Here is a 24,076-nt window from a genome sequence, read left to right as displayed (position 1 = left end):
AACATTGTGCATTTCTCAGTGTGCCTCACACAGGTGAGTGGGTCTGACAAACCACCTGTAGAAACACTCCATCTCCATATGCACCGGACACTTAAACTCCAAACACTCTTACAATCACTCCACATCTCTAGAAAAACATTGTGCATTTCTGAGAGTCCCTCACACAGGTGAGTGGGTCTGACAAACCACCCGTAGAAACACTCCCTCTCCATATGCACCAGACACTTTACTTAAACTCCATCTTACAAGGACTCAACAAGAAAATGTTTACCCGTGAATGTACCACAAATCATGTTGCTCTAGTTTTCTTCAACATTAAATACCACATTATTGCTCTGTCTTATGTAAACGTACTTCTATAGTCTGTCTTAAGTTAAGTGCATGGTTAAGCATTCATACTAGATGTATAGTTAGATTACCACTCCAGTATGTTAGTTATTCATAGGTTTAAATTAGTCCAGTGTTGTGTTTACATTGATAATTATGTAGCACACTGCGAAACACAGCATTTACAGTTCCACTGTATGTCCACACACGTAGAGGAGTGACAATAAAGCGAGACTTGACTTAAAATATGGTACTAAATACCAAATTCAGGATGTTTTTGAGTTGCAAAAATAACTAAACCCGTCACATTCACGCAAAAAGCTGAAAACGCAATGGGTGTGTATGCGTTCAACCCTGAATGGTACAACAAATTCAACATCAGCCATTAATGCAATTGTGCAAACACAAGCATTCACCAGGAGCGCTATAGCTTTGTCATTACATGCATTTATTTGAGAGGGAAAAGCCATACACATTTTCTCTGTGTTTACCAGTACAGTTTGATTAATTTAACAGGTAATTTTTAAAAATTACTAAAAATAAAGCATTACAAACATCAGGTGTGTGTGGGGGGTCACAGAAGTGTTGTTTTCTCAAGGTCAGAGACGATCCGGACGTAGAGGCCAAGCTTCTCCGACGTCTGCGTTTCCAGAGTCGACACCAACCAGACGCTCGGGAGAAAAAGAGAAAGAACGAAAGCACCAAAACCACAGAGCCTGGAATGGTGGCAAGTACTACATTAATCAGGTCAAGCTTCTCTCGAGGTAAAGTGTAGTCTCTAGTGTCTCCAGCAGGCGGTAGCGTCGCAACTTTAGTGTTTTTCTTCATGAAGTCCCGTAATCCGGCGCTCCTACTGCTCACACTCTCCATTTATATTATATATACTCTCCAGAGCTCCATCCCATTTATATAAATCAACAAAGCCCCGAAACCCCAACCAATCACAAAAGTAAACCTTTAAATTTAATATTTGCTCTTTATAGAATCTGAAAATATACACCAAAGAAAAACAAAAAGGAGGGAAATCCCACAACAACAGCTTTAAAAAAAGAAAAGACATGAAGAGGGGAGAAAATCAGAGGAAATAAATCAGCCGAAAAATAAATAGAAACCGATTCAGCCAGAATAATAAAGAGGTTTAAAGGCAAACGTGTCTCGGATGAGTGATAACCGGTGGAAGACAGAATGAGTGCGTGTGTGTTCGAGAGAGAGAGAGAGAGAGCCACAAACAGGGTGGAAAACTGTACAATTCATCCGCCTGTTTCTTCTGGCGACTCGATAAAAATGGTGATCCCATCCGATTGCGCCACACACTCACACGGGTTTCGAATGCTTTTACAAGTGCTGATTGGTGGAGATCAGAAGTGGCCGTTTTAACCAATTCCTGAGCAGGAACAATGGAAAGCGGTGGTGCATCACTTTGGTAAGTCTATCTGTGTGTGTGTGTTGAGGAGACACTAATAAAGACAAACGCACACATAGACTTGCGAAACGACATCCAGTGATGTGTGTGTTTGTTAATGTGGTCCAGCAAGGTCTGTTTTTCTATCGCAGATGGTGTGTGTGTGTGTGTGTTTCTCCACCTGTGTCTTTGGTAATAATGTTTTTGAACACAAATGGCTGAATAGATGTGTTTAGTGAATGATAGATGAGATTCGTCCTAATTCAGATGTTTTTTAGGGTTGGATATTTGAAGTTCTCCATGTTGTTGATGTAAAAATGTGTTGGAAAGCAGAAGACAGATGGAAAAGAGACCTGAGGAATGCGAGCGATGAACAAACCGGCCTTTCTGATTCTCACTGCACGTGTGGACCCTGAGGAGAGATGAATATGCGCTAATTAAACATGGATGAGTTATTATTTCTTCATGAAGATGTGGATCTGCTTGCTTCACCTTGGTCACAGCGTTATTATGGTGCGTCTCTGCTGGTTTCCAGACTGGCATCAAGAAGAAGCTCCTCCAAATCCTGCCCGCAGCTCAGCTCTGCCGTCACACTCACTAACACACACACACACAAACACATACAGATAGAAAGAGACACAAAAAACAAACACAGACAGACACACAAAACAGAGAGAGAGAGAGAGAGAGAGAGACACACAAAACACACACAAATAGATAGACAAACACACATGCACATACAGAAACACACCACACACACACAAAGATAGACAAAACACACGCAAATATACAGGCACACAAAAGACACACAGAGATGCACACATGGACAGATACAGAGAGAAAGAGACACAAAAACACAACCACAGAGACACAAAGAGAGAGACAAAGACAGACACACACACACACACAGAAAAACACACAAAACACACAAAGATAGATGTTTTATTGAGTATATATATCTTATTTTAAGAAATGAAGTTATTTATTGATTTTAATATGAGTTACCTATATTAACCATACCATGAACAGCACCTAGAAGCCATCTAAATATCTTTTGAGCAAAATACCCATACTTCAGTGCACAGATTACTCTAAAATAGCAAAGCCTGCTTTACTCTATAACGCAGAGGTGGGCAAACTACAGCCTGCGGGCCATATGCAGCCCGCTGAACACTTTTATCCGGCCCGCGAGGGAGCTTTATAAATGCTGCTTCTGAGTAACGTATAACTCTATAACTCTGAGTAAAGTAAGAATTATAAAATTGATGATGCAATACAAGTGATCGCCATTAGATGGCAGTGCACACGGTACAGTTAGTGCAATCAGTAGAATAAGAACACACTCTCGCATATAACAATGCACTCAACCGTTAATGACTGAAAATGACAGAAAGCGGTAGGTAAGTATTGCTGTTTTTAAAGACTACAACCTAAAGGGCAGAAACACCGAAGGTGACAAGCCTTTTTGGTGACAAGAAAAAAAAAAGAGTGCGATGTGCTTTTTTATGTCATTATGCAACGACTGAATCAGCTGGGCGAGAGTGTTGCTGTTGACAGGGCCGTGCACAGAGGGGTGGCCCGGTGGCTAGAGCCACTCCCCCTTTGCCCTCATTGGCAGTCCTGAGTCCTGCGCTCACTGATGGTGCATCCAGCAGCACTGAAGACCCTTTCACTGTCATTTTCCCTGTCAGCTTGCTGTGCATTGCTGTTTTGCGCTCTACCGCAGCCAAAATTCGCTCTTTTTTTGACTTCCCCGTCATCATTTGTTTAACCTTTGCAGGGATGGATTTTAATGTTGTAACAAACGATTTGATTACTTTTTCGTGCTAATCGAAAAGCATCACACGACTGTTCATTTACTGTGCAAGCTCGAGCCTGGCCCGACCCCATCTAAAACGATACAACTTAAGCTTGTATTCAGGCCTGGCTTGGCTAATCGGGAGGACCGGGAGACCGGGAGGACCGTGTTTGTACCTCACCTGAATAATATGTCTTTTTTTCAGTGTTAAGACATATAATAGCCTACTGTTTGGGTTACTTATGTAGGTGTACATATTTTATTTGTATTTTTTGTGCGATCACCGTTACAAAGGACTGGATATCTATAAAGAATTTTGCACAGAATATATATTCAGATATAGGAAAGGACATTGTGATGTTTTAAAGAATAGTGTTGGAGATTTAGCTCCCCTTTAATATTCTCATATTTATGAAAAACATTTGAAGTTCTAAAGCAGCTGTTTCCCTGAAAAAGACGTGATGGTGTCATTAGAAACTGAATTGGAAATGACCTTATTTTAATATAGTCAGACGTGAACTGAGGTGGGCCGGTCTAAGGCTTGAAACTCCAAGGCTGAAAAGGAGTCCCACTCCCGCCCTTCTTGTATTAATTAACCCACCCGAACCTGCCGGGTTCCTTCGGGTTTGGGCAAAGATCTTCAGCTCTAACGTTGCCTGTCAATCAATTCGTGGGTCAACTCCTATGTCACATTGTGGTGGGCCTCAATCACTGGGATTTGCATCCTATTTTAACATCAGGAAATTTAAAACAAAGAGACTTGCTGTGTTTATTTCACCCCAATATGACTGTGGACACACTATACCTGCACACAAAACAGCTTAAATAAGAGGATTTTCATCATAGGTGCCCTTTAATGCATTAGATAAAAGGCTTGTTTAGTGATGGCAGCTTAAATACGCCTCTCAAGTGGAGAATGAAATCTCATGCATTGCTCAGGTGTGAGTTTATCTCAGACTTCAAAAGAGTGTCAAAATCTTGATGCTTCTGTGGGTCTCGTCTATCAAATCTGAGCTTTATTCTGTATTCTCTATTGGATTCGAGTCAGGTGACTGGCTGGGCCATTCTACAGCTTGATTTTCTTTCGCTGAAAGCATCTGAGAGTCTCCTTGGCTGTGTTTTGGATCATTGTCTTGCTGAAATGTCCACCCTAGTTTCATCATCATCCTCCAGCTAATGTAGACGTTGGACTGAAGCAGCTGATATTCATTTACACTGAGGAAGGGCAGAGGGTTGCTGAAGAACTACTGAGAGATTTCAGCTGCTGTCTGGGCTTTCATTGACTTTATATAACCTCCCTTTCTTCATGTGTTCAATACTTTTTCTTCAATACTCAATAACTTCATTTGTAAACTAATTAGCATTTGCATATAAGGCCTGCTTTGGTTGTTACCAACATCTGGTGAAAACTTCAAGTCAACAGTTCCTTTAGAAATATGTTTTCTGAGAAAAATTATGATGCATTTAATACTTATTTCCCCCACTGTAGTTTTACAGATATAAAAATGCAGCGTGAACTCACCGTGCTCCATAATACAGCTGGCTGGTTTGGCTCCCTCAAACTCAAACAAGGCAAACTCTGGCTTCAGACCATTGGGTAGCGGCGCTCCGGTGTTTACATCATCATCATCATCCTCTTTATTATCAGCTTCATTGTTTAGTGTTTCTGCTTTCTTCTGCTCATTCTCGCTGACACTCTCTGTCTCTGTCAACGAAGTCTGATCAACATTAGCATCCAGACTCTGTGTGCTTGTGGATACTGAATCGCTCTGCTGTCCATCTGCTGACGCTGGTGTCTTTTCTGCATGTGATTGGGATTTCTCTGTGGGTTGTGTTGAATTCTGCGAGGGCGTCTGCGAAGGTGCTTTTATATCAGTTATTGCTGACGTCTGGAGGCTTTTGGGCAATGGAATACTCGTCTGCTGCTGCTCAGGAGGGCTTTCCACACGGGTTACCATGAAGATTTTGTGTCCTCTTCCTGGACTGGACACTGAAAAACATCGTCCAGGAGATGACGGTGTGACAATGTTGGCTTCTGTTACTGTAATTCCTGAAATGACGGCTGGAGATGCTATAGGAGGAGCGGAGGGGATGGTTTTACTGATGTCTGCTGCTGCTGGAATGGGTATTGGAGATGTGGACGTTAATGAAGTGTTTGTTGGCGTTTCTTCTGGTGTTTCTTCATCTTCAGTGTCTGAATCTGAATCGTCCTGCGGTGTTGGTTTCTGTTCTTTGGGCTCTTGGTTTTCGGACACTTCATTACTCTCCTGGGTCGCATCTTTCGGAGCGTCTGTGGTTTCTTCTTCGGTTTTCTTCTCGGCGGATGTTTCTTCTTCTTCGTGGGTTTGGTCCTCAGTGGCGATTTCTGCCATTGAAGCCGAGAGTCTCATCTTCTGTTCAGTTTCCTCCTTCTCTCTGGCCAATATGAAGTTCCTCTTGCAGCCGTTCTGAATGTCGGCCAGCAGGGCGCGCTGTGTCTCAATGAAACTCTTCACCTAGAAACACAGATGCAGTGCGGTGATGCAATAAATAGTGTCAATGTCACACTCACACACCTGCTGAACACTAGTGTATATAATTACCTGTAAAAAATCTAAACTGCTTTTATTTATTTAAAGAAAAAGAATTTCACAGGAGGCCAATAGTTCTGCCTTCAACTGTATATCTATACACACCACCAGTGGTGTAAAGTAACTAATCACAAACGCTCAAACTACTGTAATTGAGTAGTTTTTCTCAGGAATTGTAAGTAGTTTTATAAACGAGTACTTATACTTTCCCTTGAGTACAGTTTTAGTGCTGTATTGGTACTTTTACTCCACTACTTTCCTTCAACCTGCAGTCGCTACTTTATTCTTGTCTATGGGGATTAGAGAAATCAGTCCTGTGATTCCCGTCCAATCAAATCACACATAGACGGTAAATCGCATCATACTGAACTACCTCAAGACATGAGGTGATTTATAATTGCAGCAAACTGTTTGGAAGCATTAAAAGGGTTCAAAATCTTTACACGCATTGACCCAGAGACTGTTTAGATGCACGTCACTGATGAAAAGATGACGGATGTTACTGTATGAAGACCGAAATGGCCGTAAACACCCAGCAGGCACAAGACGCCAACATAACGTCAGATTGATGCTGTACCCCAAAGTCGTGGGGACGTTGCACTTAGAAATGAAAATCGGGTTGACATCACAGCTCAACGACAGGCTGACATCAATGTTCAACATCCAACCTAAAATCAACCAAATATCAACATCTAATGATGTTACACCTTGACGTAGAGTGGACCTTACCACTATTAGATGTTGGATTTTGTTTGCCATACCTGACTAATAAATGTCAGTATTTGATGTCAATATGACGTTGGTTCAAGATGTTGACTCGACGTTGGATTTTGGTCACTTTCTAAAAGAACCTAAAATCAACCAAATATCAACGTCATTTAACATCATAAAAAAACGTCCTTAGATGCTGGCTGGACATTGAATTTTGGTCACCATACATCACGCCTAATAGCGTCTAATGATCTTTTGTTTTGGTGACTGTGGCTTTAAATGCAAAGGAGACTGCTCTTTTCGAAAGAGGGCGGAGCTACACATGCCTGTGTGTCAGCATAGTGGCAGATTCAAAAACAAGACTAATGTCCTATGCTAATTAGGGAGAGATGGCCCTTAGTGGGCGGAGCTTATTTCCTCCTCTGATGACATGTACAAAGGGAGAATGTCAATCAATGTGTTTCTGCATACTGTTTACATCAAGTCTGATTATAAATGATTAATTTTTACCATTAGAGGCTGGTTATATTCACACACTGATCCCACACACCTGTTTAAACCCCTTATAAGAGTGATTTTTGCATAATTGGTCCCCTTTAAAACCAATGGTTCATGTAATATGTTAAAGTTGCCTCTAATTAATAATACAGCTCAGTCCTGCTGTATATGGGATTTTCCCAGCTCTCACCGTCTCCTTCTTGGGCTCTCGGTCCAGGTCGAGTCTTAGTAAAGACGTGTTGACTTTAAATGCGAGAGAGAGAGCCATGAGGCCGCCGGTCTTGATCTCGTTTTCCCGCATGTCCAGCCGGAGCAGCCTGGGGCTCTCAGCGATGAACTCTGCGATGGCCACCGCTCCTGTTACACACACACCAAAATGTATTATTATTATTATTTTTTAAATGTGTTTAATGTAGGGGCGACACTGTGGCTCAGTGGACAGCACTGTCTCTTAACAGCAAGAAGGTCACTGGTTCAAGTCCCGGCTGGGTCAGTAGGCATTTCAGTGTGGAGTTTGCATGTTCTCCCCGTGTTGGTGTGGGCTTCCTCTGGGTGAGGGAATTGAATAAACTTAATTGGCCGTAATGTATGAGTGTGTGTGGATGTTTCCCAGTACTGGGTTGCAGCTGGAAGGGCATCCACTGTGTAAAATATATGCTGGATAAGTTGGTGGTTCATTCCGCTCATGATGAATAAAGAGGAAAATTAATAAATGTTTAATTTACAGTGTTTCCAATTAATCAAGAGCTTGTGTATCAGGTTTGAATGAAATCCGGACATCTGAATCGATATCCAGTCCTATTATTCACAGATTCAGATCCTGCAGATGCTCTTTATAGTAATAATTAAAGGTGCAGTATGCAAGTTTGACACCCAGTGGTTGAACCAGGTATTGCAGCTTGCCAGATTGACGACGCCATCAGTGATTCAGCACGTACATTTAATAATGTTAAAGAGGTTTATTCATTCATTCATTCATTTTCTTTTCAGCTTAGTCTCTTTATTAATCTGGGGTCACCACAGCGGAATGAACCTATCCAGCATGTTTTTATGCAGCGGATGCCCTTCCAGCTGCAACCCATCACTGGGAAACACACTCACACTCCATACACACTCATTCACATACATGCACTACGGACAATTTAGCTTACCCAATTCACCTGTACTGTATGTCTTTGGACTTGTGGGGGAAATCGGAGCACCCGGAGGAAACACACACCAACATGGGGGAGAATATGAAAACTCCACACAGAAATGCCAACTGACCCGGCTCGAACCAGCGACCTTCTTGCTGTGAGGCGACAGCAGTACCTAGTGCGCCACTGCGTCACCTTAAAGAGGTTTAATGTGTTAATTAGATTATACACCATTTCGTTAGAGTGCAGTGAGTGCACTATTCTGTGCTTCTGAATGGCTGTATTTACATTTCTGTCGTGTTTCGTCTGGTGCTAACAGCCAAATTGTTGGGACACGCGGTTACAATGTAACCTGCTCACTTAATGTTTACGCTTTATTAATGCTTAATAAATGGTCCATAGTGTGCAGTTAATATAAAGTGTTACCCAGTGGATTAAAATGAGAGATTCGCTGCTCTTCACTAAATAATATAGTAACTTTAATCAATGTTTAAATACAGTGAATAGGCTGGGGGAGGTGGATGGAGGGGGGTCATCCTGTATTTTTACATCCCAATGTTGGCAGGTATGGCTAAAGGTCAGATAATTTTTTAAATGTCCTAATATAGAAAGAAATAGATTTCATAGGGTGTACAAACTATTTCACATGACTGTGTGTGTGTCCGCACACACTTGAAATAAATAATAATGATGTTATTTTGTAAGTGCAGGTTTGTTCTCCAGATCTGACCTTCACAGGAGAGCTTGGTGGAAGCCAGGCCCAGCCTGAGGATGGAGCGGTTGGAGATCAGTCCGTCTTTCAGTTTGTGCACGCCTTCATTCCCCACTGCGTTGTGTCCAAGATTCAGTGTTTCCAAGCTCTGGGTGAACGGCTGCAGAAACAGAGAGAGGAAGAGATCATCAGTAAAACATATGAACATCATCATCATCATCATCATCATCACCACATATTTATTAAATGCCATGACTTGTCTTCTTTTAAACTACAATAAAAAGACAACTCTGAGGAAAAGACAGTAGTGCAAGATATAAAACACTGAGCTTTGCAAGACAAAAACTGAATTATGAGGAAAACATAAAACTTTCAATCAAATAAAAAAATTAATTGTGAGATGTAAACGTAATAAGTCAGAATCGAGTGATAAAAACCACAAGTGCAGGAAAAAAAAAATTACATTACAAGATATAAATCAACAATTTAAAAGTCAGAAGTGAAGAGAAAACTTTTCGTGTGTGTGTGTGTGTGTGTGTGCGTGTGTGTGTGTGTGCGCGTGTGTGTCTTAAGTCCTTAATTAAGAAAAAGCCGGCAGGACACACATAAACACGATCACTGCGCGGTCAGCATTTGGCATACACAAACACAGCATCCTGAATGACCATCTGACTGAACGAGGATGAACTCAGCATCTTATTTTTACTAGCTAGCTACTTTATCTATCTATCCATCCATCCATCCATCCATCCATCCATCCATCCATCCATCTAATCCTTGCATCCACCCATCCATCCATCCATTAGTCTTTCTATCATATCATCCATCCATCCATCTCTCTGTCAATGTCCATCCTAGGAATTCATCCATCTATCTACACATCCTTCCATCCATCTACACATCCTGCCATCCATCCATCCACATATCCTTCCATCCATTTATCTATCTATACATCCATCCATCAGTCTTTCCATCATACCATCCATCTATCCATCCATTTATCTGTCTGTCATCCAACGAATCCAGGCATCCAACTATCTACACATCCTTCCATCCAACTACACATCCTTTCATCCATCCATCAATCCATCTATCCATCAGTCTTTCTATCATACCATCCATCTATCCATCCATCTATCATCCAACGAATCCAGCCATCCATCCATCTACACATCCTTCCATCCATCTACACATCCGTTTATCTGTCTGTCATCCAACGAATCCAGGCATCCATCTAGCTACACATCCTTCCAGCCAACTACACATCCTTTCATCCATCCATCCATCCATTTATCCATCTATACATCCATCCATCAGTCTTTCTATCATACCATCTATCCATCTATCTATACATCTATACATCCATCAGTCTTTCTATCATACCATCCATCTATCCATCCATCTATCCATCTATCTGTCTGTCATCCAACGAATTCAGCCATCCATCTATCTACACATCCTTCCATCCAACTACACATCCTTTCATCCATCCATCATCCATCAGTCTTTCTATCATACCATCTATCCATCCATCCATCCATCCATCCGTCCGTCCATCCATCAGTCCATCCATCAGTCTTTCTTTCTTTCTATCTATCTATCTATCTATCTATCTATCTATCTATCTATCTATCTATCTATCTATCTATCTATCTATCTATCTATCTATCTATCTATCTATCTATCTATCTATCTATCTATCTATCTGTCTATCTGTCTGTCTGTCTGTCTGTCTGTCTGTCTGTCTATCTATTCATCCATCTATCCGTCAGTCCTTCTATCCTCTCATCCATCCATCTTAAAAAATACATATCTGTTTGTAAAAAAATAAAAAACAGGATTAATGGTTAATATAATGAAGATATAATTTTCTGTCAGGATAATAGATCACTAGTGTCCCCACAAGTATAGCAGTCATTTATGTATCAGCTCATAAATCACACAGAATTAAGTAGTTTGCAAATATGAAACTTGTTATTCTTTGAGGATTGGGTTTGGGAAAGAGGACATAATATACAGTCTGTCCAGGATAAAAATCATTACGCCAATTCCCATAAAACATGACAATACAATGTGTGTGTGTTTACCAGTGCTGCAGCCAGGTATCCCATGCCATTGTGTGTGAGCTGGTTGTTCCAGAGCACCAGCGTGACCAAACCCTTCCTCTGCTCCTTCAGACCCTCACACACATACGCCAACCCTGAGGAAAAGAGGAACACACATCAATCTGAAGAGCGCTAATATGAGCACAAACAAAGACGCCATGAGGAGGAAGAGCTCATACCAGAGTCCAGTATGTGATTGTTCCTCAGGTCCAGAATCTGGATGTTGTAGTTGAACTTGAGCAGATTCCCCAACTGAGCCGAATCCTGCAGGCCGTTCAGCTTATTCTCAGCCAGATACAGCTCTCTGAGGTTCATGTTCATCTTCAGCGCTGTGGCTGCACACGCATGACACAAGACGGGTTATAATTTATTCGTTCGCATATCATTTGGAGAAAATGGTTTAACCTAAAAAGTCCTATCTTACACATTTGATGCATTTCATTTGATGTATTATTAGTTATGGGCTAATAACATCCAAAATAAAAGAGATTTTTCATAATATATATGTGTGTGTGTTATATATATTTATTATGTATATGTGATACACACACATACATGACAATAAAGCTATACAAAACTATTTGGTAACACTTTATAATAACTACACACTATAAATCATTTATTAAGCATTAGCAAATAGTTAATTCATTATCTGTTAAGCATTAACTCTACATTAATAAGCGTTAGTAAGCAGTTTATAACTGCAGCTACAAATGCTGTATTCCTGACTTATAAGCACCTATATAATTTGATTAATAATTGTATTTTCATACTTTGTTAATGATTTATTTATCATTACTAAATTAAGTATCGCATTATTTACAAACCATTTGTATTTAAAGTAGTTGAGGGTTTTTAGGATCATTCAGAATGAGTTAGTAAATGATTAATAAACTATTGAAATCAACGTTTATATGTCTTATTATTCAGGCATATACTAATAGTTAACTAATATGTTAATAAATGCTTTATTAACTCAACTTCATGCAATTTTGGGACCTAATCTAAAGTGAGGACTATTTATGCTTTATAAATCCCTTATAAATGACAATTAAAGGCTCAGTTAAATTTAAAGATACACAAATAAAACTGTACTTCAAATGAAAAATAAATCTTTGCAACCTTATCTAAAGTAAAATAACTGTACAGTTTAAACATTGCATCTTATTATATTGTTAAATTATTATATTGTTGTTGTTGTTTTATCCAGTTTTATGTTGTATTTTGACACTCATGTTATTTGGCAATGTTTAAACTTTACAGTCATTTTATTTTTTAGAAAAGATTGCAAAGATTATTGTTCATTTGATACGGAGCCTTTAATTGTCATTTATAAGGGGTTTATAAAGTATAAATAGTCCTCACTTTAGATTAAGTCACAAAACTGCATGAAGTTGAGTTAATACTTAATTTAGTAATGAAAAATAAATCATTAATTAAGTGTGAAAATACAATTATTAAGCACATTATATAGGTGCTTATAAGTCAGGAATACATCATTTGTAGCTGCAGTTATAAACTGCTTACTAACGTTTATTAATGTAGAGTTAATGCTTAACAGATAATGAATTCACTAGATGCTAATGCTTAATAAATGATTTATGTGTAGTTATTATAAAGTGTTACCAACTATTTTACTACACAGATATTTACATGTGTGTGTGTATATATATATATATATATATATATATATATATATATATATATATATATATATATATATATATATATATATATATATATATACACACACATATACAGTATCAATATCATATACACATACAGTTTTTATCTAAATATAAACATTTTCTCAAATATTAATATAGGCATGCATGTGTGTATTTATATAAACGTAATAAAATATACACAGTACACACACTTCAATTATGTCAAAACAAACTTTTATTTTGGATGTGAATAATCCTGATTACTTTTTGCCCAGCACTAATTTTTATTTAAATGTACAATTCACACTATTAACAAACCATTAACAAAGACTATTAATAAACTACTAATAAGCTGATTATTAATAGTAAAGGTAATAGTTGGGTTTAGGTATTGATATATAAAATAAGATCACACTTTATAAGTGCTAATGAACAGTTAATATCTTAATAATAGGCAGAAGTAAATAGTGTGGTGTTACTTAAACTAAAGTGTTCCTCTAATGATGTAACGTCATGTGAAATCTACCAATAGGTTTAACATCACAGGCTTTTCCATTGATTACCCAGCAGCATTAGCGGTCGTCCTGAGATGCCGGCATTCTCCAGATGCAGGACTGTCAGACTGCTGCTGATCCGCAGAGCTCTGGCCACAAATGGAGCCGAATGGTCCAGCAGAGGGGTGTTACGGGCATCCAGATACTGCAGAGAGCTCGTCTGAACACACACACACACACACACACATTATTTATTATTATACACAATGCTGTAAACATCGCTTTTGGAGAGGAAACTTAAACAGGACTTTTTGTAGGTCTCTTTAAATGCAAATGAGCTGATGTTCCCTGCCCCCTTTCCAGAAGAGGGTGGGGCATTTACAGCTAGTGCCTTGGTTGTTCTTAACTTCGGTTTAACACATAGTCAGTATAAAGTACTGACGTGTTTTATTTCTGAACTCATGAACAGAAACCCAGCCAAGGGTATTTAATTAGAGGCCATTTAATTGAATTGTTTTTATTTTTACTGAAAGTAACTGTTACTGTAAACTTTATTGTCCCCTTTTGGGGGGATTTGTTCTGCAGCGCACTAGATTTACAACACATACATCATACACAACATTAATAGTACTAAAAACAGCAACTACCTCTCTCTTCCCATTAAAATTCAGCAAATCAATCAAAATTTCAATCTGTTGGTCCTTGCCAAAGGGACCCTATACCGAGATCCAAAGGGAAGTATTTGAAATTAATCAAAAAGAGAATGGGGCATTCATTCATTTATTTTCATCCACATTTCCAGGGCCGGGTCGCAGGGGCAGCAGCCTCAGGAGAGAACCCCAGACTTCCCTCTCCCCAGACATTCCTCCAGCTCCTCTGGGGGGATCCCAAGGCGTTCCCAGACCAGCCGAGAGATATAGTCCCTCCAGCGTGTCCTGGGTCTTCCTCGAGGCCTCCTCCTCCTGGTGGAACATGCCAGGAACACCTAGGTAGGCGTCAAGGAGGCATCCGAAACATATACCTGAGCCACCTCAGCTGACTTCTCTCGATGTGGAGGAGCAGCGGCTCTACTCCGAGCTCCTCCCGGGTGTCAGAGCTCCTCACTCTATCTATAAGTGTGCGCCCTGCCACCCTGCGAAGGAAACTCATTTCGGCCGCTTGTATCAGAGATCTTGTCGTTTCGGTCAAGACCCACAGCTCATGGGAAGCCCAAAGAATGGGATATATCAGATGTAAACTGATGGGCTTTCTTTAACACCTGGTTTTCATACAAATAGGATAACCCCGGCAGTTTTACCCCTAATACTTTGCTGCAGGTATTTAAAACCTTAGACAAGTTCTTCTGTTTTACTTTTAAAGTAGCAAACCAACAAATCAATGAAAAGGTTCAAATGGATTCTCTATAGGGCTTATAAAATGCCACCATCAGAGTCCTTTCAATATTAAACTTCACTAATTTCCGCAGACTATAAAGTCTTTGTTGGCCTGTCCTACATAGTCTTTCTGTATTTTCATTCAAATGTAATTTATTATCAATAATATGCATTTAATAATATCAAAAATCAATAATAACTGCATGAACCATCAAATGCACACAAGGTTACATTACACAAAGCTCTTTCTGATTCTGAGTACAACAAAGGTTGGTTGGTATATTACAACAAAAGTTGTCAGTGTTGGTTATGTCTAGGTGCACACGGAATCAGCGCGTGCAGATATCCACAGATTTTATCATTGATTCTGTTTATTTACTTGTGCAAATTGATATTTATTCAGTTTTTAAATTAATTTCAGTAATAATATTGACTGATATGAAAATGTTAGTATAATTTATCCACAATGCAGTTTGTAAAATAATATTTTCAGTCTTTTAGTAGATATATTATATAGAAGACTTGCTTTGTTTACCAAATAAAGTGGATCTAATTGGATTTGCATTGTAAACATTAAATACAAGTTAAAAAGGTATTACTTTTTAAATCATATATTAAGGTTTTAGTTATGATTCTCCCAAAATAATTCCGCATAAATCCACAGATTTTTAACAAAATTATGCGCAAAAATAGCAAAAAATATCCGCAGATTCTGTCTGGCCCTAGTTATATCTGTGAATATAAACATCTTGCAAAGCCACTTCATGTGTATTATATATTAGATCTGTGAAACTACTAAATAGGGATTCCCCTGATTGATCATAATTGAACATTTGAGGGCCACTTAGTTATTGACCCACTCTGTCTTGAAGTATTTCTGTTGAGCATGTGAACACAATGGCCACTCAGTGGTCAGAACGCACTCAACAGCCCTCAAATGTTGGCAGTAAATGGACATTTTTAAAATTTTAATAGCGATTGGTACTGATACTGTCGACAACCCTAGTCCACATAAAATAAATTTTTTATTTTGCTGATGCACATTGTTAGCCTTAAGGTGAACAATTAATCGGTGCAAGTTAAATCACATAAAGCTGTTTCGGTAATTCTACATCAGCTTTACCGATTGGGCAAAATAAGCTTAGCCACGCCCATCCAATAGTTTGCTGTGATTAAAATATGATAGGCTGAACTCAAAAATAAAAACCCGCCCCCTACTACTTTTGTTTCAGTTGGAAATACATCATTGCAGTGGAATAAATGTCTGTAGCAACTTCAAGGATTACCAACACTTAATCCGCCATCCCTACGACTAACACAACTCCATGATGCTCCGCCCCCTTTGATTTAAATGCGAAACTCCCAAATAAAAACTCTGAGGTGTTCAAGTTTGTTCAGAAACTGCATTGCTGTCACAATTCCTGCGTGACTGATTTACACTTCGCAAGTTAGCAGACGATGCTTAAATTACAGGAAGCTGAAAGTGTGAGGACTCAGCAGTGTGAACTCACCTTCCTCATCATGTGCGCGGCGGCCTGCCAGCCCCGGGTGCCGATGTGCTTGTTGCTGGAGATGTTGAGATGAGTGGCGGATTCGTAATACTCGATCATATCAAATAAAGCTGACGCTCCCTGAGAGACAGACAGAGACACACTCGCGGTTAGTTATTCTGTACAGCAGCACAAAAGGTGATTTAAGAGTGATGTGCTGGAGAAAGAGATTGTGACAGGGCTTTTAGAAAAACATGCATGCAGACAAACTGAGGCCATGTCCACATATACACGGGAATTTTTTTAAAAAATCTCCGAGCTCATGAAAATGCAAAAACGCACTGTGATGCATGTTAAGGGCACTCCGAACCAACAGGGGGCGATAATGACACTATACTGGATTGACACCAAATGCGGAATTAAGTATTTGCATGTGGAAATTGCATACAAATCAATGCAAACGTGAGAACAGAGGCAGATTACCATCCTGTGGGCGAACTACGTGAAATATGTGATAGGGGCTGAACAACTTTAGATTTTTGGAAGTCGTCTCTTGTGTTATTATAGTCGAGTCGACTAGTCGCTGACGACGTCATCAATAAAAAACAAGACGCAAATATTTTGAAACATGCCACAATTTGCTATGTATTTGCAGGAAATACATTTACAGTGTTGTAGTCCTAAAAAAATAGGTGGTGTACTATTACCCACCCAACCCAAATTTTAAAAGTAGGCAAAGAAACGACGAAAGTCAATGTATCAGGTTCATTTGAGATAAATATATATATATATATATATATATATATATATATATATATATGTGTGTGTGTGTGTGTGTGTGTATATACATGTATATATGTGTGTGTGTATATATGTATTATGCTGTTTTGAACGTGTGCACAGATATCGGAGGGATGCGCGCTGTGTCTCAGTGCATCAAGCGCTTCATTCACACAATATACGCCGCTCGGTAATATTCTCACAATGAGTTTCTGTTCTCTCATCCTTCAGAGTTTATTCTTCTGAGGTGAATACTTTAAGCACTGCAAATAGTTAGTAAAGCCTAGCTCATTGTGCCCAAAGTAATTGAATAAATTAATAAAAGTGAAACTGACGGGCTCAATAGGCAATAGACTGTCATTAACATAAAATTATTTAGCCTAATATAGGCTACTGTGAAACTGTGGATATTTCACTGTCATTTTATTTATATCAATATTTTATTTAACAGGCCAGTTTGTGTTTTGCCGCTGAAGCATATAAGCGGACATTGTTCTGAATTTTCTCCATCTCACTTATGGATTATTAAGTAAAACTGGCCTCAGACAGTTTAGTTTAGTCTGTGTCAAACCTGCAGGAAAATATCAGGCTTTGCTAAAAGGCTGGTTATTTTACCAACGATTAGGGTCAATAGTGGTAGCCTATTGCAGATTTAAAAAAAAAATCTTAATATTAAAAAACATAAGCTGGACCACAACAGATTCTCTCAATGTCATAACATCATGTTTTCAGTTAGATTGTGTGTCTGTCATGTATACCTATAGGTCTGTTATTTTTACTAAAGAAAATATCCTATTTGAGTTTAGCACTAGAGCTATAGAAACAGTATTACACTTAGAAAACAAATAATAATAACAAATAAAAAAACGGTATTTTTAAAACCTATCATGTTTACTGCATTTCTGAGCAAACAAACCCCACCTAATCCTTTTACATATCCTCCTTTTTTCTAAGGTATTTTTAATTCAGCTATATATTATAATAAATGTGTGATGGCGATTATTTCTTGGCTAATTTTGTCCCGGAAGAGTCTCCTGCCACAGAAGTGTTGAGAATGACTGCGTGTTTGTACATGCGCACGTCTGTCTGTGTGTATATCTGTGTGTCTCAAGTGAAAATGTGTGTTTGTTTCCAGCTTCTTCACCCTGGAGATTCACACTACATCCTCAAAGCAGAGTGAATCCTGTTCACAAACTGACCTCAGACAAGCAGAAACTAAACACCCTTCACAGACAGCAGAAATCTACTGATATTCATTAACTTAAGCCTTGTGTATTGTTCAAACTGACTCCCCTTTGGTTGTGTTGGGGGCTGTTTTTGCCCTATCGACTAACATTATAAGGACATTCATTGATTGCTACACGCCTTGACAGCATATAATCATGCATTTTTGATTGCTGCTGGTTTTCCCTGTTGAGAAGAGGGACAATTTGTAATTGATCATCAGTTGGCAGCATTAGCCTTTTAGATCGACCTGTGCAAATACATTCTGGCTTTTATAAGTAGTTATATAGAGTAAAACAGCAGATTATAGTGTGTGTGCTTATTTTATATTTTCTCAGACATATCAAGGTAAATGCAGAAAGGTCTCTCTCTCTTTTTCTCTCACACACACACACACACATTTGTTTTTGTGAAAAGTGGGTACATTACATAGGTTTCCATTCATTTTATAATGTCCAAACCGTATATTGTATTGCCCCCACCCTACCCATAAACCTAACCATCACTGGAGACTGTGCAGCTTTACTCTCTGATTAAACTCATCCTGTGGGATTTATAAGCTTTTTAAGAAATGAGGACGTCACCAATGTCTTCATATTTCACCTCCTTTTTGTAATACCTGTGTCATACCTATGTCATTATACAGATTTGTGTCCTGATATGTCACAAAAACACGTACACACACACACACACACTGTACTCCAAATAACTCTACATAAAATACATGCTACATACATGCTTGGCTTTGCAATCAAAAATGTCATTATATTGGAAGTCAACGAGGTAAAAACAGCCCCCAACATAACCAAAGAGCAGTCAATTTGACTAGATTGCAGAGTTTATTGAACATTTTCAAACCATTTTCCAAAAATATGAGTCAAAATAAGATCGGTCACCAAAAATGATTCTGTATGCCGTAGATATATTTCAACACCTCGGGTTTCAGCATACAGCGTATTTGATGCATTCAATCAGGAAGGCCCTCGAAGTATGCGTCTGTGACTGAAATGTGACCTCCGGTGGACAGTAGCAGACTCCAAAATGAGACGCAGATTCAGAGTTCCACATGAGGTGGTTATTAATTAGCAAATAACATAAATATTATGAACGTAAAGATTAAGTGAGCAGGTTAAATTGTAACCCCGTGTCCTAACAACACGCTTCGTGACAAGATTTGCAGTGATTGCACCAGACGAAACACGACAGAATTTTAACTACAGCCACAGAATAGTGCACTTACTGCACTCCATTGAAATGATAAGGTTTATAATCTAATTAATACATATTAAACCTCTTCAACATTATTAAATGTACATGCTGAATCACTGATATGTGTTGGCTTGCACTGAAGTTCAATTTCAGATGATTTATTTTATTTTCCAGATCTGAGGTGAACTATCTGCTGCTGCTTTCAGTAGTATGGCAATAAATGTCCTGTAAAATGGCATTCAAACTCACATTATTAGCATTCAACACTGAATAAAGCACATGAGGTGTCCCTGAGGGGATCAGTTTATCCTGTTGTTCAGCTGTGAGAAACAGAAGCCGTTTCTAATATATCAATTTGAGGTGTTGGTTAGGACTAAAACTCCTTTTACTATGGAAAATATTCCCTCTATTGCGTGCCGTTGCTTTTATTTAGAACGCGGTTTAAACCAGCCTTTAGGCTCGAGAGTCAGGCTTGCTCCTGTCGTCAATCAGGCCACCTGCGCTTGCATTTGTTTTGAACCAGGCGTGCAATACCAACTTTAACCACTGGGTGTCTAACTTGCATGCTGCACCTTTAAAGATTGAAAGGGGAACAGAACAGAAATGACCCTGCAGTCGGAAATACAGAACACAGAGTTTATAAAGCACTCACATCCTCATCCAGGTTTGTCTGCTCCAGATCCACCAGTTTAAACTGAACCCTCTTGAAAATCTCCTCCAGAGACTCGCAGGATTTATAGTCCAGCTTTTCTCCTGCAGAAACACACACACACACACACGGTAAAATACTTGTTGTTGACTTACATTTTTTAGCTGAATTAAATGAAATTTTCAAGTCACCTCAACTCACATCAATCAAACTCAATATATGAAGTTGACTTCGGGAACATGACTTCGTATAACTTTAAAAAAGTTGTTGAAACCTGATTAACGTATTAAAATCATACCTGTCAACCCTCCTGTTTTTCCCGGGATTCTCCAGTATTTCACATTTGTATCCCGCTATCATCCCGTAAAGGTATTTTCCTGTATTTTTAATCTTTCTATGAAGGGTGGCAATAAACATTAAAGAGCCGATCCTCCCTATATGCAACCCATACCGCCAAACCACGAGGGGGCGCCCCTCGCTCTTAAATGTGAATCTGTTCTGTGCTTTCATTTTATTTAGACATAAAAACTTTAAAATAAATATAAAAAGAGCAGGATTCCCTTCATTTTCATAACAGGTGACGTTGCCACTATACAATCCTCAAAACAGTTCATGTAGCGGTGCGTGACTGTCAGCTGACGCGCTCCATAGTGACGAATAGACACAGTTTCCCAAATGGATACTGTACACACGATTTAAAGCAAAGCGAAAGTGAACCCTCTGGGATTTGTGTGCGTGTTTGAACAGACAAATACACATAATAATAATAATAATAATAATAATAACAATAATGGGTGTCACCGTGGCACAGCGTGTAGCACAATCACCTCACGGCAAAAAAGGTTGCTGGTTGGAGCCTCAGCTAAGTCAGTTGGCATTTCTGTGTGGAGTTTGCATGTTCTCCCCGTGTTGGCGTGGGTTTCCTCTGGATGCTCCGGTTTCCCCCACAGTCCAAACACATGCGCTTTAGGTGAATTGATTAAGCTAAATTGTCTGTAGTGTGTGAGTGTGAATAAGTGTATGGGTGTTTTCCAGTGATGGGTTGCAGCTGGAAGGGCATCCGCTGCGTAAAACATATGCTGGATAAAGTTGGCGGTTCATTCCACTGTGGTGACCCCTGATTAATAAAGGGACTAAGCCGAAAGGAAATTGAATGAATGAATGAATAATAATAACAATAACAACATCTAAACATGTCGATCTTGGTGGGTTTTCTTTTAAACACAACACATTTTGTATTAAATGAGAATAAACAGTTAGGAAAGCAGTCGAATCCTTTCATAATGGATGTGTGCATTTTTAAAGTGACATCTCTGTAAATGTCATCAAATGAAAAATCTAAATGAGAGATGCATCCGCTGCTCTTTAATCAGGATGTTTAAGTTATACAGTGAAGAAACGGTTAAAGAGATTTGATAACTTGATTCAACTTTTTACAATAGCTATTCATTTGAATTGGCTAAATTTTTATTTATTTGCAGCTTTTTTTTATGTATGTCATTTATTCTATCCTTTGTAAATAATAATAATAATAATAATAATAATAAATAACATGGAACTGACCATTTCAACTGTTTATTTATATTGAAACCAATGAAACATATTTAGTAATCTGGGGAATTGTTTTTTTGGAGGGGGGTATCCCTTATTTTCACATCCCAATGTAGACAGGTATGATTAAAATAAGTTAAAGTAACATAAAAACATTTGCTGTCATGATATATATATATATATATATATATATATATATATATATATATATATATATATATATATATATATATATATATATATATATATATATATATATATATATATATATATATATATATATATATATATATATATATATATATATATATATATATATATATATATAAGATGCTGTTACTGACATTTTTTGGATGTCACTCCAGTTTTCTTTTTACATTTTTTGACGAACATAAATAAAAACAGAACAGCATTATATTATTTTAATGAAGATCTTGTAAAAAATAAAATAAAATAAAAAATGTAGGTCACAGTTTATTTTGATGGTCTGTTAGTTGAATTTAAGTTACATTGCATCTACATGCCAGCTAATTCTCATTAGATTATAAGTAGAGTGTTAGGGTTAGGGTTAGTGTAAGTTGACATGTACTTGCAAAGTTTCTTATAGTCAGTTAAATGTCTGCTTAGCATGCTTGTATCAGCAGATATTAAGCAGACAGTCTACCAATACTCAAATGGACCATCAAAATAAAGTGTTAGCAAAAAATAATAATAATAATAAAATTGATCAATTAAATGCATCATAACTGAAAAAAGGTCTTTAGTTTTCCCAAACCCTTGAATATCCACAGAATATTAATAAAGAAGCAGAAATATAAATACTTGCATTCGCTGCAGAAAAGAAAAATCCCAATGTTGAAACTTCCTGCTCACCTTTGAGATCTAGGCACTCGTTTCGCTGGGTCAGGTCTTTTAAGTCCTGTGTGGGGAGAAAAAAGAAAGAGAGAAATGAATGCTTAATTATTAATGGATTTGCTGGTAACTTTCCATATCATTAATACAATACTAGATTGTGTGCAATAAGTAAGATACTTATATTGATGAATAACTTTAGGATTACCTATATCTGATTATTTAAATGCTCTGACATTGCTTTTATTTATTGTATTGTTTGACATGCATGTGTTTTATTCGTTTATGATTCATTTGTGCTTTGCTTAATTCTTCTGTGTTTTTCTCTTGTGAAGACAAAGCACAAATGAATAATTGAATAACAGATAAACCATTTTTAAGGTTAATATTATTGTCCTATAACCTAAAGAACAAACCAGTGTTGTCCAATGACTTTACCTATTAAAGCTGATTTATACTTCTGCGCCGAGTGACCGGCGTGACTCACAGCGCATGTCTTGCGTAGTCATGCATTTATACTTCTGCGTGCTGTTTGTGTTGCTCTGCAATAACCCTTCTGAAGCACTAGCTGGCAGTAGGACTTTATGTTCCTTGTGTCGAGTTTCTTCGTGGGTGTTTTGTTTTTTCTGAATGCTACTTTAATGTGCAAGCAGTGGTGGAAAAACGACAGAAAAATCATACTCAAGTATTATTACTTGCCCAAAAACGTAGTGCACGTAGAGTAAAAGTAGCTGTTGTAAATATTACTCAAAGTATGAGTGAAAAGTCGCCCTTTTAAAAGTAATCGAGTCATGAGTAGTGAGTATGCAGTGAATGGCTGGTGCGTTTACATGCCATTTGTTCAGGGATGTGTAAACGTAATATTCTGTACTGCATTTTAGTGATTAGGTAAACTCTAACTCTAATAAAAGACTGCTCAGTTGACTTCATAGGGTTGTCAGTAATAGTGGCATTAAGACTATTTGGCAATGTCAGTCAACATAAAGTAAACATCCTTCATCTTCTCATCAGTGACATGCAGTTTAAACAGTCTCTGGGTCATTGTGTAAAGATTTTAGACGTCTTCTTAGACACTTTTAATGCTTGCAAACTATTTGCTGCATTTATAAATCGCCCATGTCTTGAGGTTGTTCAGTATGATGTGATTTACTGTCTCTGTGCGATTTGATTGGACAGAAATTATAGGGCTGATTTTTGTACTCAACTGATCCCCATAGACAGGAAGAAATACAGTAGTGACTGCAGGTTGAAGGAAAGTATTGGAGTAAAAGTACCAATACAGCACTAAAAATGTACTCAAGGGAAAGTACACATTTATAAAACAACTTCCAATTCCTGAGAAAAACGACTCAATTATAGTCATTTGAGTATTTGTAATTTGTTGCTTTACACCACTGAGTGCAAGTAGCTCAAACTTGCTCATTCAGAGGTGGGAAACGGTGGACATGCAACAACTTCGAGGTAAACACAATGAGGTTGTCACAATGAGAAAATTTTGACGGTTTTAAAACCTTGACTTTTCCAAACC

At 38.2% G+C, this 24,076-nt stretch overlaps 1 protein-coding gene across 2 annotated transcripts in view; it reads right to left on the bottom strand.

The window, feature by feature from the left end:
- Positions 1 to 758: 758 nt before the first annotated feature.
- ppp1r37 (protein phosphatase 1, regulatory subunit 37) overlaps positions 759 to 24,076 on the bottom strand; it is a 67,941-nt gene continuing 44,623 nt past the window's right edge. Inside the window, exons 3-13 of one of the 2 annotated variants that reach the window (XM_056477876.1) lie at positions 22,570 to 22,615; positions 20,149 to 20,249; positions 16,305 to 16,424; positions 13,490 to 13,640; positions 11,439 to 11,594; positions 11,242 to 11,354; positions 9,173 to 9,314; positions 7,497 to 7,663; positions 5,050 to 6,022; positions 2,222 to 2,326; positions 759 to 2,141 (exon numbers count right to left, since the gene is read on the bottom strand). In XM_056477876.1, coding sequence (XP_056333851.1) covers positions 2,238 to 2,326; positions 5,050 to 6,022; positions 7,497 to 7,663; positions 9,173 to 9,314; positions 11,242 to 11,354; positions 11,439 to 11,594; positions 13,490 to 13,640; positions 16,305 to 16,424; positions 20,149 to 20,249; positions 22,570 to 22,615 — 2,058 coding nt within the window. In that variant the 3' untranslated portion in view covers positions 759 to 2,141; positions 2,222 to 2,237. The remainder of the gene's footprint in view (positions 2,142 to 2,221; positions 2,327 to 5,049; positions 6,023 to 7,496; positions 7,664 to 9,172; positions 9,315 to 11,241; positions 11,355 to 11,438; positions 11,595 to 13,489; positions 13,641 to 16,304; positions 16,425 to 20,148; positions 20,250 to 22,569; positions 22,616 to 24,076) is intronic. The other variant, XM_056477877.1, reaches the window with a different exon arrangement.

The sequence above is a fragment of the Danio aesculapii genome, chromosome 18, assembly GCF_903798145.1.
Source record: "Danio aesculapii chromosome 18, fDanAes4.1, whole genome shotgun sequence".
Classification (NCBI taxonomy): Eukaryota; Metazoa; Chordata; class Actinopteri; order Cypriniformes; family Danionidae; genus Danio; species Danio aesculapii.
This window is presented reverse-complemented; position numbering and strand designations above follow the sequence as displayed.